The sequence below is a fragment of the Cetorhinus maximus genome, chromosome 9, assembly GCF_964194155.1.
Source record: "Cetorhinus maximus chromosome 9, sCetMax3.hap1.1, whole genome shotgun sequence".
Classification (NCBI taxonomy): domain Eukaryota; kingdom Metazoa; phylum Chordata; class Chondrichthyes; order Lamniformes; family Cetorhinidae; genus Cetorhinus; species Cetorhinus maximus.
The window spans coordinates 109,448,872-109,464,720 of NC_135887.1; the positions used below are offsets into that span (position 1 = coordinate 109,448,872).

The 15,849-nt window shown below is 46.2% G+C and overlaps 1 protein-coding gene across 2 annotated transcripts in view; it reads left to right on the forward strand.

The window, feature by feature from the left end:
• Nucleotides 1–15,849, forward strand: part of LOC144684915 (deformed epidermal autoregulatory factor 1 homolog) — an 84,099-nt gene that overhangs the window by 27,009 nt on the left and 41,241 nt on the right. For both annotated transcript variants that reach the window (XM_078549326.1, XM_078549327.1), the window contains 2 exons: nucleotides 443–582; nucleotides 11,725–11,790. In XM_078549326.1, the coding sequence (XP_078405452.1) occupies nucleotides 443–582; nucleotides 11,725–11,790 (206 nt within the window). The remainder of the gene's footprint in view (nucleotides 1–442; nucleotides 583–11,724; nucleotides 11,791–15,849) is intronic.

Genomic DNA, 15,849 nt, shown 5'->3' on the forward strand with positions numbered 1-15,849 from the left:
TTTGTTAGATGGAAATGAGTGTTCATATTGAAAACAAAAACAAAAATAGCTGGAAAAACTCAGCAGGTCTGGCAGCATCTGCGGAGAGGAACACAGTTAACGTTTCGAGTCCGAATGACCCTTCAACAGAACTAAGTAAAAATAGAAGAGAGGCGAAATATAAGCTGGTTTAAATTTCACCTCTCTTCTATTTTTACCTAGTTCTGTTGAAGGGTCATTCAGACTTGAAACGTTAACTGTGCTTCTCTCCGCAGATGCTGCCAGACCTGCTGAGTTTTTCCAGCTATTTTTGTTTTTGTTTTGGATTTCCAGCATCTGCAGTTTTTTGCTTTTATCTTTGTGTTCATATTGAGTTACTTTCCTTTCAAGCTTTACCTTTAATAACTGGGCCAGACACGTGGGCTTAAAAGGAACTGTGAATGACCTGTGGTCTTATTTTCAGGAGGACGGGGGCGTTGCATTAAACATGGAGAGAACTGGTTCACTCCCACGGAGTTTGAAGGCATGGCAGGACGGGCTAGTAGCAAAGACTGGAAAAGGAGCATCCGATATGCTGGGCGGCCCCTTCAATGTCTGATACAAGTAAGGGCACAATAATCATTGTGAATGTTAGTGGTAATGGCTTAGTAATCATTGCAGCTTTAGAACATTCTGTATATTTTATTGTTGTATGAATCTGTATCATAAGCTGTCAAGAGGATGGAGTTCAGTATGATCCTTGCTATGGTCAGCTTACAAATTGTTCAAAAGCAAAGGAGTGTACACCTAATAGCCAACACAAAAGATGAGAGATAAAAAGCCAGCTTTTTAATGCTGGCTGCTTGTGACATGCAGCTTTAAACTTACAAATCTTTTAATATATACATGCTTTTGTAGAATTATAGAAACTTACAGCATAGAAGGAGGCCATTCAGCCTATCGTGTCCATGCTAGCTGTTTAAAAGAGCCATCATGCATAGAATTTTTTCTGTAGCCCTGGAAGATCTTGATCCTCAAGTTACTGTCTAATTACCCTTTCAAAATTATTTATGGAATCAGTTTCCATCATCTTTTCAGGTAGAATTTCCAGATCTTGATAATTCTGCATGAAAACATTTCTACTCATCTCCACTCTAAATCTCTTTTCAATGGTTTTAAATCTATGACCTCTTGTTTTTGACCCACTTACCAGAGGCAATAGTTTGTCCCTATCTGTTCTATTAAAACCTTTCATCATCTTGAAAACTTCTTATCCTTCTCACTTCGAAGGAGAAGAGTCCTAACTTTTCAATCTCTCCTCATGATTGAAGTTCCTCATCCTGGGCAACATCTTGGTAAACTTCTTCTATCCCCTTTCTAAGGCCTTTACATCTTTCCTGAAGAGTAGTGCCCAGCATTGTCCATGATATTCCAGCTGAGGCTCAACCAATGATTTACAAAGTTCTGACATGACCTGTTTGTTTTTAGATTCTCTGTGTTTATAAACCCAAATAATCTAAATGTTTCTTTAACCACCATATCAACTTGCCCTGACATCTTTTAAGGATTTGTGACCCTGAACATTAAGGCCTCTTTGCTCATCTCTTTTCAAAATCATGCTGTTTATAGTACCGTCTTTCCATATTAGTCTTTAAAATACATCACTTTTCCATATTGAATTCTACCTGCTCATTTAACCATCTTGTCATCCTGAAGTCTACCAGCAACTCTCATCATTATCTATAACGTTGTCAATACGCTGCTCCCTATACCCAAGTCTAGGTCATTAATAAATATTAAGAGGAGTAAAGGACCCATAACTGACCCTTGGGGAATACCAGTCCAAACCACCTCCCAGACTAAAAAACTCCATCCACCATAATTATCCTCTGATTCCTGTAACTGAGCCAATTCCATGTCTATATCGCCATTTTCCCCTAATCCCATTGGCTTCCATCTTCCTTATCAGTCTTCCATGTGGCACTTTGTAGAATGCCTCTGAATGTCCATATATACAACATCTACTGTGCTACCTTGATCAACCTTCTTAGTTACCAATCACACTAGTCAGACACTATTTATCTTTAACAAATCCAGGTGGGTTCTCCATGATTAACCCATGCCTTTCCAAATTAAAGTTTATTTTGTTGCTGATAATGGTTTCCAGTAATTTTCCCATCAATAATGTTAGACTGGTTGGCCTGCAACTTCCTGGTTTATCCTTCTCCCCTTTTTTTGAATAGTGATATAGCATTAGCAAACCTCCAGTCCTCTGGTAATACTCCTGCATGCAATGAGGATTTAAAACTGTAACAAATGCCTCAGCTATTTCTACCTTTGATTCTTTCAGCAACTTAGGATCATTCCATCTGGACAAGGTGATTTACCAACTTTAAGTAATGATGACCTTTTTAGTATGTCTTCTCTATCTATTATTAATCTGTCCATTGTTAAATTTTGAATAACCTCAAACTGTGTTTACATAAGAACATAAGAAATAGAGGCAGGAGGAGTCATTCGGCCCCTCAAGCCTGCCTCGCCATTCAATAAGATCATGGCTGATCTGTCCCAGGCCTCAACTCCTCTTTTGTGCCAGCTCCTCATAGCCCTCAAATCCCCGATATTTCAAAAATCTATCTACCTCCTCTTTAAATACTTTGTGATCTAGCCTCCACAACTCTCTGGGCAGAATTTTGTGCTTGACGTGCCGGGGTGGGGCGGGGTCCCACACGTCAGCACGTAAAATGACACGTGATGACGTTGGGCGAGTGTCCCGACGTCACCGCGCGCCATCATGGTATTTCGCTGGGCGCGCGCGTGATGAAGTTCAATGCGCGCCCGCCATTAATTAACGGGCTAGTTAAGGCCCTTAAATCGGCAATCAACGCCGAATTTCAGGCACCCGTGCGATCTTCGGGTCGGTGCATGGGCGCAACGGGCAGGCAGGTAAGAGACTTTTTAATAAAACTCATCCACGGACGGGATAAGAGGGCTCAGTGGGATTGTCAATCTGGTCTGTGAGTATTTATTGCAGAAAGTTTTTTAAACTTGCCTGTGTGATCTGCAGCAGTTCAGAATGAATTCCAGCAGCTTTCTGTGCACTTTTAACCTTCAGGTCACCAGTCTGCAGTCAGGAATCTTTATCGGGCATGCAACTTTCCGGAGGCTTCCCTTTAGCTTGGGTATGGGTTCTGACATGTCCACTGGAGGCAGCTCCTCTGAGGAGGAAGGGAGGGCTAGAATAAGGAGGAGGCCAGGACAGGACAATCAGCCTCCAGGGGAGCCGGGCACAGGCACAAGGGGCACAGGGCCAAGAGGTAGTCCAAGGTGGAAGGGGCCGCAGAAGACGCCACTATCCTGCTGCCAGGGTATACAGACGGTGAAGTAGCCACCTCAATATGACTGAGGTGCAGTGCTGAAGGAGGCTCTGACTGTCAAGGGAGACAGTCAACTACATCTGTCAGATGGTTGGCCCTGAGATCTCTCCTAACTGTGTGGGTGGACACCCCATGCCAGCGGCTCTGATGGTCACAGTTGCCCTCAACTTCTATGCCTCTGGCTCCTTCCAGGGTGATCTTTGTGGTGTCTCCCAATCAGCTGTGCAAACTTGTGTCACGCAGGTCACAGACGCTCTGTACAGGCATACATTGACCTTCATCCACTTCCGCTGGGACCAGGCAAGCCAGACACAGCGAGCCAGAGGCTTCGTGGCCATTGCTGGCTTCCCCCGCGTCCAGGGTGCAAGAGACTGCACACATGTGGCCATCAAGGCGCCAGCAGGTGAGCCCGGTGCCTTTGTCAACAGGAAGGGCTTCCACTCCATGAACGTGCAGATAGTGTGTGATCACAGGATGCAGATTCTACAAGTCTGTGCAAGGTACCCAGGCAATTCCCACGACGCCTACATCCTCAGGCACTCCCAGGTGCCGGGGCTCTTCAGTGCTCCAGCCCGGCTGGATGGTTAGCTGCTGGGTGACAAGGGCTATCCCCTCAGAAGGTGGCTCATGATTCCTCTCCGCTATCCAAGAACAGAAGCTGAGCAGTGCTACAATAGGAGCCACGCCTCCACAAGGGCTGTGGTGGAGCGAGCCATCGGTCTTCTCAAGATGTGCTTCCGATGCCTGGATCGCTCAGGGGGCGCACTCCAGTACCCACCAGATCGTGTCTCGGTGATAATGGTTGCATGCTGCGCTCTCCACAATCTTGCGCTGGAAAGGGGGGACGCAGTGGACGATGAAGACGTTGACGCAGTGGATGCGGCTGCACACGATGAGTCCAGCACTTATTCTGAGGATGAGGAAGCACAGGGGAATGATGAAGGGCTAAACGCTGACCTGGGACTACACCAAGGAGGCAGGGACACCCTGGACACTTTAATCCAATGAACCTTCAGCTAGCTCCACACAAATGGATCAGGAGGACTAGCCTTGCCTGGCGCTTCCATACTTGGCACTTAAGTGCTACATCTGTCACTTCATCAGCTGCAGCTAAACCTCAATGTCCACTCAAACACTCATGACATGTATGTAAAACATACAAATGTGGAACAAAGGAGCCACCCTCAGCCATGGTAACACATCTGGTTTTAATTTTCACCATCATAAGGTCACACAAAATCAAACCAAAACATTTTTCAAACATAAACAAATAATAATTCCCTAATCTAGGGCTAACACAAAATCACCAGTGACAAACCCGTGGTGTGCCTAAGGTGCCTTATGCTTACGTTTACAGGTGCTACGTCTTGGTGCCGTCCCATCACTTGGAGTGGCATCTGAGACAACCTGCTGACTCTGCTGTCCTGTTGGCCTCGATGACCTTGGCGGCCGTCCTCTGGCCCTTGGAGCCTGTGCTGGCCCCGCCTGGGAGGGATCTGCCAGTTCCACACCTGACATCTCCACAGTCGTCGCAGCCTCACCTGATGAAGCAGTCACTGGGAGAGGGGCGGAAGAGCTGTTGCCCTCATCCGCAGCGCCGTGAGAGGAGCCCGCAGATACGACAGGCAACTGCTGCGCCGACGTGAGGTCACCCCGACATCCCTGCTCACCGTTGATGGACGGGCAACGAGCTGGGAAGCTTGAAGCCCACACCATCTCTCACATTGGCAATGACCAGCTGTGGCCACTGGCGCTGTGAGGGCTTGCAGGTCCGAGCTTAACCCCAGGAGAAGCTGCTTGTTCTCCTGGAAGCCCCTCTCCACGAGAGTCGCCACTCTCTATATGAAGGAAGCATGATGCTTTGCCATGAGGCTCATTGCATCACTGTTGCTCCACGTGGACTCCTCCACCATGGACACCAAGCGAAGCATAGTCTCATGCAACACTCCCAGATGCTCCTGCACACCCGGCCGCATTTCCTGCAGCTGCTGCGTTGCGGATGCCTCCAGAGGCACATTATCACGCACCGACTGAGCATGAGCCTGGTCCCCTGCAGTCCTCCGACTGCTGGTGCCATTGGCACTTTCTGTCTCTGCCAGCTCCTCCAGCGATTGTGAAGTGCTCTCTCCACTGTGCCCCCGGACACTAGCCGATGTTGCAATGCCCACCAATGTGCTAGTATCTGCACTGGTGCCTGCCTCTTAGAAATGGTGTGATGCAGGTGACAGTTGAGGGCCCTCAGGTGTGAGAGGGGGCATCTGCAATTGCTCCTGGTGGACAGGCTCTGATGATGCTGAAATGAACAACAAGGACAGTGGATCAGTTAGCGTGCACACAGTGACAAACTTCATCTCTTTCCCCCTGGCGCATTATGTGCTCAACCTTCCAGAACCTATGGAGATGAATATTGGTGGGGTGGCAAATAGTCAGGAGGAGACCCAATATTGCAGGAGGATACAGACGGGCTGGTCAGATGGCCTAAGGAATGCCAAATGGAATGTTATGTGGATAAGTGTGAGGTGATGCACTTGGGCAGGAGAAACAAGGTACAGGAATACACTGGGAATGGTAGGACCATGGAAAGTAAGGAAGATTAGAGGGACCTTGCTGGGCATGTCAACAGGTCCGTTAAGGTAGTGGGACAGGTACATAACGCGTTTAAGAAGGTAAATTCCATACTTGCCTTTATTAGCCGAGGAATAGAATATAGGAACAGGGAGGTCATGTTGCAAGTGCAGAAAACGCTGCCGAGGCCACAGCTATAGGTCTGCGTGCAGTTGTGATATGCGCTTCACAGGAGGGATGTGATTGGAGGGGAGAGAGTGCAGAGGTCGCTGACCAGGATGCATGCTGGGCTGGAGAGTTTGAGTTATGAGGAGACATAGCATAGACTGGGGATATTTCCCCTGGAGCCGAGGAGATTGAGGAAGTGACATTATTGAGGTTTAACATTATGAGGGGCATAGATAGAATCGACAGAAAGGAACTTTTCCCCTTGATGGAGGGATGAGTAACCTGGTGGCATTGATTTAAGGTAAGGGGCATGAGGTTGACAGGTGAAGTGATGAGCAGCTTTTGCACACAGTAGAGTGGGATGCACTGCGTGAAAGGGTGGTGGACGCAGAAACCCTTCTAATATGTAATAAGTATTTGGATGTGCAGTTGGGATGCCATGGCATACAAGGCCATGGGGATAGTGGTCGGAAATGGGATAAGGCAACATTGGAAGGTGCTTGACATGCGCATCTTGGAAGGGCCGAGGGACTTTTGTGTATGACCCACATCTCTGATTCTATCAGTTTGTGAATGAGCAATGTTGCAACAATAACGATTCAAACAATCATCAGTGCTATGGATGGTGGGAAGACAGAGCAGATGTCATTGTTGACCTCAAATACCTGGCCGTTCCACCCCTGCCTCACCGACACCAGTGGACCTGGGCGCATGGCACCCCTCAAGCTCTAGGGCCTCCTGCTCAAAGCAGCTTAAAATCATCAGATGGGCCTTGCCGCCTCCAGTCCGCGAACCTTCACAGGCATTGTGAGCATTTTTCTCCTGAAAAACAGAGAAGACCATTCACTGTGGCTAATCACACATGGACTCTGCACGCACACCACAGTGGGCCAAATCAGGCCTCCAGTGCCTCCTCTCCACGCTACTGCTGATCAGTCACACAAAGATAGTACACCTGCTCCCAACCCCCCTCAATGGCCACCTTGGACACATTCTGCATCCATCACTTTAGGAAACACACGGTCCATAGCAAGGATGCTCAACTACTTGCAGCATCGAGGGCAGCAGATGGCTCTTGGCCACGAGACCTTGAGGCTCCCCTTCCACAATCTCATCACCGTGAACAGGACATGTGTTGGAGTTCTGAGTATGCGCCTAGCTGCATCTCCTGCAGGTTTCCCCCAGACTACTCATGTGCGACTAAGAGCAACACATGGTGCGAGGGAGAACTCATCTCCTCATGGACCACTCAGGCTGATGTAAGCATGGGCACTATCTGCTTGCTCACCCAGCATACGAGAAATGGCCAACATGATTCAATGCAGTCATGGCAGTAAGAATTCTGGAGGATGGCCCTCAAAGGCTAAGGCTACCTGCTGGGTTAAATGCCCAATGCCAACAAGGTACTCACCCTTCCAGAGTGCAACAAATTGTTGAAGCGCTTACCACACTTTTTCCAGGTGCACCGCACCACATCGCGGGAGCTCACCACCTCCGCCACCTCCTCCCATGCATGTTTGGTCATGTGAGGGGGGTCTCCTCCTCCTATCCTGGGGGACCAACACCTCCCGCCGTGCTGCCACCTCCTTGAGGAGGGCAGCAAGGCAATCATCAGAAAAGCGAGGGGCACGTTGGCCTACCCTGCAGCCTGCCCTGTTCCTGTGGCAGACCCTGCAGCCTGCCCTGCTCCTCTGCCGTTCCCCCCAGACTGCCCTGCTCAGCAGACCCCCTGCGGTTGGATCTCGAGGTGGCCATTGTGAGCAGCCTGCAGGAGGCTGCCAGGCCTTCTTTCAAACAGACTGCCGGGTCGCCATTGGACCATTGGTCTATGCACGCCCGCCGCAGCCTGCACACTCCCGCTATCCATGGGAATCGGAAATGTGCTGGGTGGGCCTTAATTGGCCCGCCCGTGCAAAATGGCAGTGCGGTCCTGATCGCAGGCGCCGATCGGGGCCGCACCCGCCCATGTCCGTTCCTGCTCTGCCCACCCGCCAAACAGAAAATTTTGGCCTCTGGGGTAGAGAATTCCAGATATTCACTTTCCTCTGAGAGAAGGAATTCCATCACGTCTCAGTTTTAAATGGGTGTCCCTTATTCTGTAACTATGTCCCCTAGTTTGAGATTCCCCCACTAGTGGAAACATCTTCTCAACATCTACCCTGTCAAGCCCACTCAGTACCTTGTACGTTTCAATAAGATCACCCCTCATTCTTCTAAACTCTAATGAATAAAGGACCAATCTGTTTAGCCTTCTTGAAAGCCAACTCTTTCATCCCAGGAATCAGCCTAGTGAATCTCTTTTGAATTATCTCCAATGCCAGTATATCCTTTCTTAAATATGGGGACCAAAACTGTACAAAGTACTCCAGGTGTGGCCTCACCAACACTCTGTACAGTTGTAACAAGACTTCCCTATTTTTAAACTCCAACCCCCTAGCAATACAGGCCAAAATTCCATTTGCCTCCTTAATTACTTGCTGCACCTGCATGCTAACTTTTTGTGTTTCATGCACAAGAACACCCAGGTCCCTCCGTGCTGCACTTCTTTGTAGCCTCTCTCCATTTAAATAATAGTCTGCCTTTTGATTCTTCCTACCAAAGTGCATGACCTCACGCTTTCCTACATTAAACTCCATCTGCCAAGTTTTTGCCCACTCACTCAACCTTAGCAACAATTAGACTTTGTTGCTTAAAGGGGCAAGGCAAGTTAAATCTAACTACTCCTTGAAAAGGCTTGCAATTATACAGCACCTTTCATTGTATTACAGTCGATCAAAACCTAGACGGCCAATGAAATATTTCGTAAGATGTAGTCACAGTTGCAGCAGCCAATTTGTGCACAACAAGATCCCACAAGCAGCAATGCGATAATGACCAAATAGTCTGTTGTTATGTAGTGTTCTCTAAGGGATCAATGTTGGCCAATGCACCTGGTAAAATTCAAGTGCTCTTTCTCAAAATAGGGATCTTTTATATCCATCTGAGAGGGCAAACATGGTCTTAGTTCAACGTCTCATTTGAAGGATGATGTGCCGGAGGGGCAGAACTGAAAGAGCACTGCACTATTGATGGGGGAATGAGGGAGTGGTGTACTGTCAGAGGGGCAGTACTGAGGGAGAGCGGCACTGTTGGAGAGGCAGTAGTGAAGGAGTGCTGCATTGGTGGAGGGGCAGTACTGAATGAATGTTGCATCATGGGATTGGCAGTACTGAGGGAGCGCTGCATTGTTGAAGGGGCAGTACTAAGGGAGCACTGCACTGTTGAAGGGGCAATACTAAGGGTGCTCTGCATTGTTGAAGGGGCAGTACTAGGGGAGTGCTGCAGTTGTCGAAGGGTGGGTACTGAGGGAGAACTGCATTGTCACAAGGGCAGTACTAAGGGACCGCTCACTGTCAGAGGGTCAGTACTAAGGGAGTGCTGCACTGCTAGCGGGGCAGTACTGAGTGAGTGCTGCATAGTTGGTAGAGGCCAGTACTGAGGGAGCACTGCACTGTTGAAACAGTAATACTAGGGAGAGCTGCATCTGTCACTGTCAGGCATCTGGGAACCCCATGTCCTCTGACAATTGCCTTTGTAACATACCACAGGGAGAATAAGTGAGCCGTGAGGAAAACTGCATTGACTCAGAATCAAAACGGGACAAATTGTTCTTCTGAGAGCTAATCACATAATTCTAAACATTCATTTAAATCTTGGAATACTTACAAAATCAGCATTTAGGCCTAACAGTCTCTGAGCTGCTAATGTTTCTGGGAATGTCTTTATGCTGTTGCACCACTTTCCATTGCAGCAGATTGGCCCACCAGTCACATCACACCTTGCACACAACCATAAGATAATTATGGTTTTAAATCCCCCTCCCTTTTGTTTTTTTTTCAATAATTTATATAGATTTTTCTTTTCCCACCTATTTCCATTATTTTTAAATCTACAACTAATACCTTGTCAGTCTTTCCACCCCACCCCCACTAGAGCTGTACCTTGAGTGTCCTGCCATCCATTCTTAATTAGCACTTTTCTTAGATAATATCACCACCTTCAACACCTCTTTGATCCTTTTGTCTGTGACATCTTTTGATTATCTGCTCCTATCACTGCTTGCTTGTCCCTACAACCACCCCACCCTCAACTTCTCTCCCCCCGCCCCCCACCTTAAACCAGCTTATATTTCACCCCTCTCCTAACTATACTTCAGTTCTGTTGAAGGGTCGTGTGGACCCGAAACGTCGACTCTTTTCTTCTCCACCGATGCTGCCAGACCTGCTGAGTTTTTCCAGGTAATTCTGTTTTTGTTTTGGATTTCCAGCATCCGCAGTAGCTTTTTGTTTTTATAACCATAAGATAATTGTTCTTTGTTTACTTCTGATTACCTTACATTTTAAATAAATCATCTCAAACCATAGCTGAATATCAAAGAATGCAGTGATTTAATTTGGAATAATTCTCCCCTCTAACTCACAATGGGAAACTGGCCTCATAGATTACTATAATGATGCCCTTTAATATCCCACCAGTCTAATCCTCCTCTCCTGCATGCTCCCCATTCCCTTTAATATCCCACCCAGTCTAATCCCATTCTCCTGCTCACTCCCTGTATTTTATAATATCCCACCCAGTCTAATTCTACTCTCCTGTTCACTCCCCATGCTCTTTAATATCCCACCAACTGCCATTGACCCGGAACCCGCGCCTGAGTCCCAACTCTGAGCCCTGGTTGGGCTCTCATGTGGCACCAGTTATAATACTGTATTTTCCACCTTATGAAGCCCAGCTGTTCAACCTGACTCCTGATGGCCTAAATTCTATTCTCCACCTTGCTGCTTCAGACATGATCTACCACTTCTAGCTATCCCCCCACCCCTCTCCAAGATCCCTGGCAGCTGCTCCATTATTTCCTTTACCCTGGTGTGTGGAAGGTAACACACCATTCAAGATGCATGTTTGCATTCATAGAGGCGACTGCTCCTCCCACGATCCAATCTCTTTCAAACAGTGTTGTTGGACATCCCTCCTGGCATGACCTTGTTCATCTTTCACTCTTCACTCTATCAAAACCCTTCTTAACTTTAGAAACTTCTAGTAAATCTTCTCTGCTGTAGTGGAAACAATCTCATTAGTTCCGGTGTATGGCTGCCAGTATCTGTTCTAGCTTCATCCGTGGCATCATCCAAGTGAATCTACATTGTTTGCTTTTTGTATGTGGAAGCATTGGATTCACCCACCCTGGCTTCAGGCTTTCAGAGGTTGGTGGATGCGAATCAGATCCCTTTGAGCTTGGATGCAGTAACACTAACAACTTGCATTTATGTGGTGCCTTTAATATAGTAAATCGTACGTACTTTACAGGAGCGTTATCAAACAACAATTAACAACGAGTCATGTGAGATATTAGGACAGGTGAACGAAAGCGTGATCAAAGAGAAAGGTTTTAAGGAGTGTCTTAAAGGAAGAGGGAAGGTGTGGGACAGAAATGCTGAGGAAGGGAATTCTACTGAATAGAGCCTGAAATTGTTATGAGCAAAGTCTCATTTTATGCAGAAGTTCTGTTCAGTGCAACATTCAGCATGTGTGGGATAATAATTGGACCCTAATTTCTCCCCAGGCCAGGATCGATTCTGTGACTCTGTATTGACATTTCTGTGGTTCTGTTTTCCAGGATGGTATCCTAAATCCCCATGCAGCCTCCTGCACCTGTGCTGCTTGCTGTGATGACATGTCTTTGGTAAGTTACTAGTTGGGAATTAATGGTTATAATGGTGTTGTTAACGTTTAGAGTCACTGACTATCCATTCTCACACATTTAGCGTATGATTACAGTCTCCATGGTCCAATATCTCTGTGAATTGCTGAGAGAGAGACATGTACATGTTAATTATGTGCTCCCAGCTGTGAAGCCACGACACAATGCAAGTCAGAGATAGATGCTGGAATTTACCCAGCCCTATGGAGGTGGGGAAACATGGAAATTTAGAAAGCAGTGTGTTGCTCCCTGACACGTTCCCACTTCTGGACTAATTTCCTGTGGGATCGGCTGCCACCCACTGGAGTTGTGCAGGCAATTAAGACAGTTAACGGCCTCAATTAATAGCCATTTTCATAGAAGGGGATTAGTTTTCCAGCATCGCATGGGCATTGGAGGTGGCTTAACAGCAGGATGTTCAAGCTACGAAACAATTGAGGTCTTTTATTTATTTGCTGGCAGTAATTCTCAATGTTCAAGTTTCATAATGCAGAAGGCTTGGAGTTACAGTCAGTTCATGGAGATTGGAGATGTCTCCACTAACGCAGTACCTTCTACAATGGCAGTCGTTCCCTCTCCTACTGAAGGTGCCTCCATTGTGCCGCTTCCACTCCTGCTGCTGGTCCTCAGCAGCCATATCCACAGGGTGCTCTGAATGCACCTCCTGACACTGGAATCCAGCCACCGTCCTGAATTGGATAGGGATCTGGAGACAACTTGCTAATTGGCTGCCTCTGTTAAAATTGCACGGGCTGGAACTCGGACACCAGGAGGATGAGGAAATTATCACAATACTCAAGATTTTTATAATTCAAGAAGATTCCAGCAAGAGTAACAAGATTGTAGCCTGATTTCTCCCATATCATATTCTCTGCAAATGAGGCTGTCCCCAGGGAAGTTGGATAGGACCAGGAGGAGGCTATTCAGCTCCTCAAGGCTGTAATTTTCAATTGACACCCCTGCCTCAGCAGCTTTTTGGGGGAGACAGTTCCAGATTCCATTAGTCTTTGTGCGAAGAAGTGCTTCCTGACCCCACCACTGAAAGGCCTGGCTCTAATTTTAAGGTTATTCTGTCCATCAGAGGATCATGGGGTTAACCCCAGAATGTAAAGGGGACTGCAGGCATCTCTCACCTCACGTACATAGGTTTAACTCCCTTTGGTGGTGCAGTGGTTATCATGTTTGAGTTAATTTGACACAGCTGCTTGTGTATTCAGAATAACTAACAAAATTGGTGAGCAGTTAAAGTCCCTGGTGAGCTTCACTTCTGGTCAATTTCAGAAAATGTGATCACTTGGTTGTTCTATTCAATACGGCCTGGTCAATCTGCACCTTTTTCTCAGTCACTGCGCCTTTTTCTGAATCACTCAGCTCCTTTTTCTCGGTCACTCTGCACCCTTTTCTCGGTCACTCTATGCCTTTTTCTTGGTCACTGCACCTTTTTCTTGGTCACCCTGCGCCTTTTTCTCAGTCACCCTGCACCTTTTCCTCAGTCACTCTGCGCCTTTTTCTCGGTCACTCTGCGCCTTTTTCTCAGTCACTCTGCGCCTTTTTCTCGGTCACTCTGTGCCTTTTTCTCGGTCACTCTGCGCCTTTTTTCGGTCACTCTGCGCCTTTTTCTCGGTCACTCTGCACCCTTTTCTCAGTCACTCTGCACCCTTTTCTCAGTCACTCTGTGCCTTTTCCTTGGTCACTCTGTGCCTTTTTCTTAGTCACTCTGTGCCTTTTCTCAGTCATTCTGTGCTGCTCGGTTTTGCTTGAAGCCCCTTTTTATAAAGATGTTGTGGTGAAGTTTTGTGCAATTCGATGGGAGCAGTTTCAGTGATTGGAAATGGAAGATGTTTTGGTTTTGTGCTCAGTTTTAGAATCTGGTACTTCGCAATCCAGGTATCAAATCTGCTGATGCAGAGTGACTCTCTGCTCTGCCACAATAACCTGTCTCTGCCCCCAAACTGCGGAAATTCCTTGTGATATCCCTGTCTCCCAGTGAGACAGTCAGTCATTCTAATAGGAATTGAGTTGCTGCATTCAGTGTGAGGTTTTTTTTTAGCCACTGGAATGCACAGACATTAGTTTATGCAAGATTTAAACTCAGATTAGAGTAAGAAAATGAAGGGCTTGCATTTCTACAACACCTTTCACATTCTTGAGACCTCCCAAAACACTTGATAGCCAATTAAATGTTTTTGAATTGTTGTAATTCAGGGAAGTGTACAGTATATTGCTCCACAATGTTCCCTACCTTGTCCTCTGCTTTTAGTCTTGATGAAACCTTTGCAACAGATATTCCTTGAAGGAGGCACCTGTACTTTGAGCCCACATTTAATGCTCAGTAATGGAGTAAAATCCACGTGCTAAAGATGGAGAGCAGCGGTCTGTCCTGAGCCTTTGAGTTTATGCAGAAATGGAGGGGCTGATTTTGCAGATGCTCACTGTTGCCAGAGAGCTGAAGATAGCAGTGTCTATAGATGAAACCAACAGGCAGTATGTCTCGAGTATCCTGGCATATTGGACTGGTGCACCAGGCTCTCTCCCTTACTCCCAGCAAACTTCTGCTGAATTCCCCCTCTGGTAGAAGGCAAGAAAAATATCTTTGTACAGGCTAATAAGAATTAGTTGGCTAATGGACATTTCAGCTAAAAACAGCATCTGTGATATCACAAACACAATTTGGACGAATCTTTTCATTTGACTTGTTCTGGGGCTGTGGGTGATATGGACAAAATTGTATTTATTGTCCCTCCCTAATCGGTGTGGCAGCTCAGCCTCTTCAGAGGATCACAAGGGTCAACCACACAACTCGAGTCAAATGGCAGGCGGTTGGGAACCTGAGAGGGAGCTCAGATTTGAAGCAAAACTGGTAACAGGAAGTAGAAAAGTAGTAAGCGAAATTAGAGGGCAGATGAAAGAAAGGGCAAGCATCAAATAGGATCAGAATGTGGAATAATGTTAAATAGACAAAGTTAAGGGCACTCCATCTGAATGCATGCAGCATTCGCAACAAGGTAGATGATTTGAAGGTGCAAATAGAGCCAAATGGCTATGATTTAATGCCATTGACAAGGTTACTGGGTGACCAGGACTGGGAACTGAATATTCAGGGTTTTCATCATTTAGGAAGGATAGGTGGAGGGGAGAAGGAGGTAGGGTAGCACTGTTAATAAAGGACGAAATTAGTATATTAGTGAGAGAGTATCTTAGATCAAAGGATCAAGATGTAGAATCAGTTTGGGTGGAGCTAGGAAACAGCAAGGGTCAGAAAACATTGGTGGGAATTACTTACAGACCACCAAACTGTAGCGGTAATGTTGGGCACGGTATAAATCAGGAAATTAGAACTGTATGTAACATGGGTAATACAGTAATAATGGGTGACTTCAGTTTACATATAGATTGGGTAAACCTAATTAGCACTAATGCTATGGAGGGTTATTTCCTTGATTGTGTACGAGATGGGTTTCTAGAGCAGTACGTTGAGGAATCAACTCGGGATCGAGCTAATTTATATTTAGTATTATCTAATGAGAAAGCACTAATTAATAACCTTGCTGTAAAGGAGCCATTAGGAAATAGTGACGATAATATGATAGAGTTTTACCTTAAGTGTGAAAGTGACATAGTTCATTTTGAAACTAGGGACGAAATCTGAATAAAGGAAATTATGGAGGCATGAGGGGCAACTTGGCTATGGTGGTTTGGGAAAATGCATTAAAAGATTTGACGTTAGACAGGCAATGGCTAGCATTTAAAGAAGTACTACATGGTTTACAACAAATATGTATTCCTTTAAGACACAAAATCCCAACAGGAAATGTGAATCAACCGTGGCTAACAAAAGAAGTTAAAGATTGCATTAGATCAAAGGAAGTGGCTTACTACTGTCATGAAGAGATTAATGTCTATAATATTATTGGAATTTTTAAAAAAAAAATAGAGTTTAGTGGTGTCTGTCTATGTGTGTGTGTATGTGTGTGTGTCTTAATTTGATTAAAGCCAGCTAGTCTGGGTGCTTTGATGTATAGTAGTTTGCGATGTTAATTA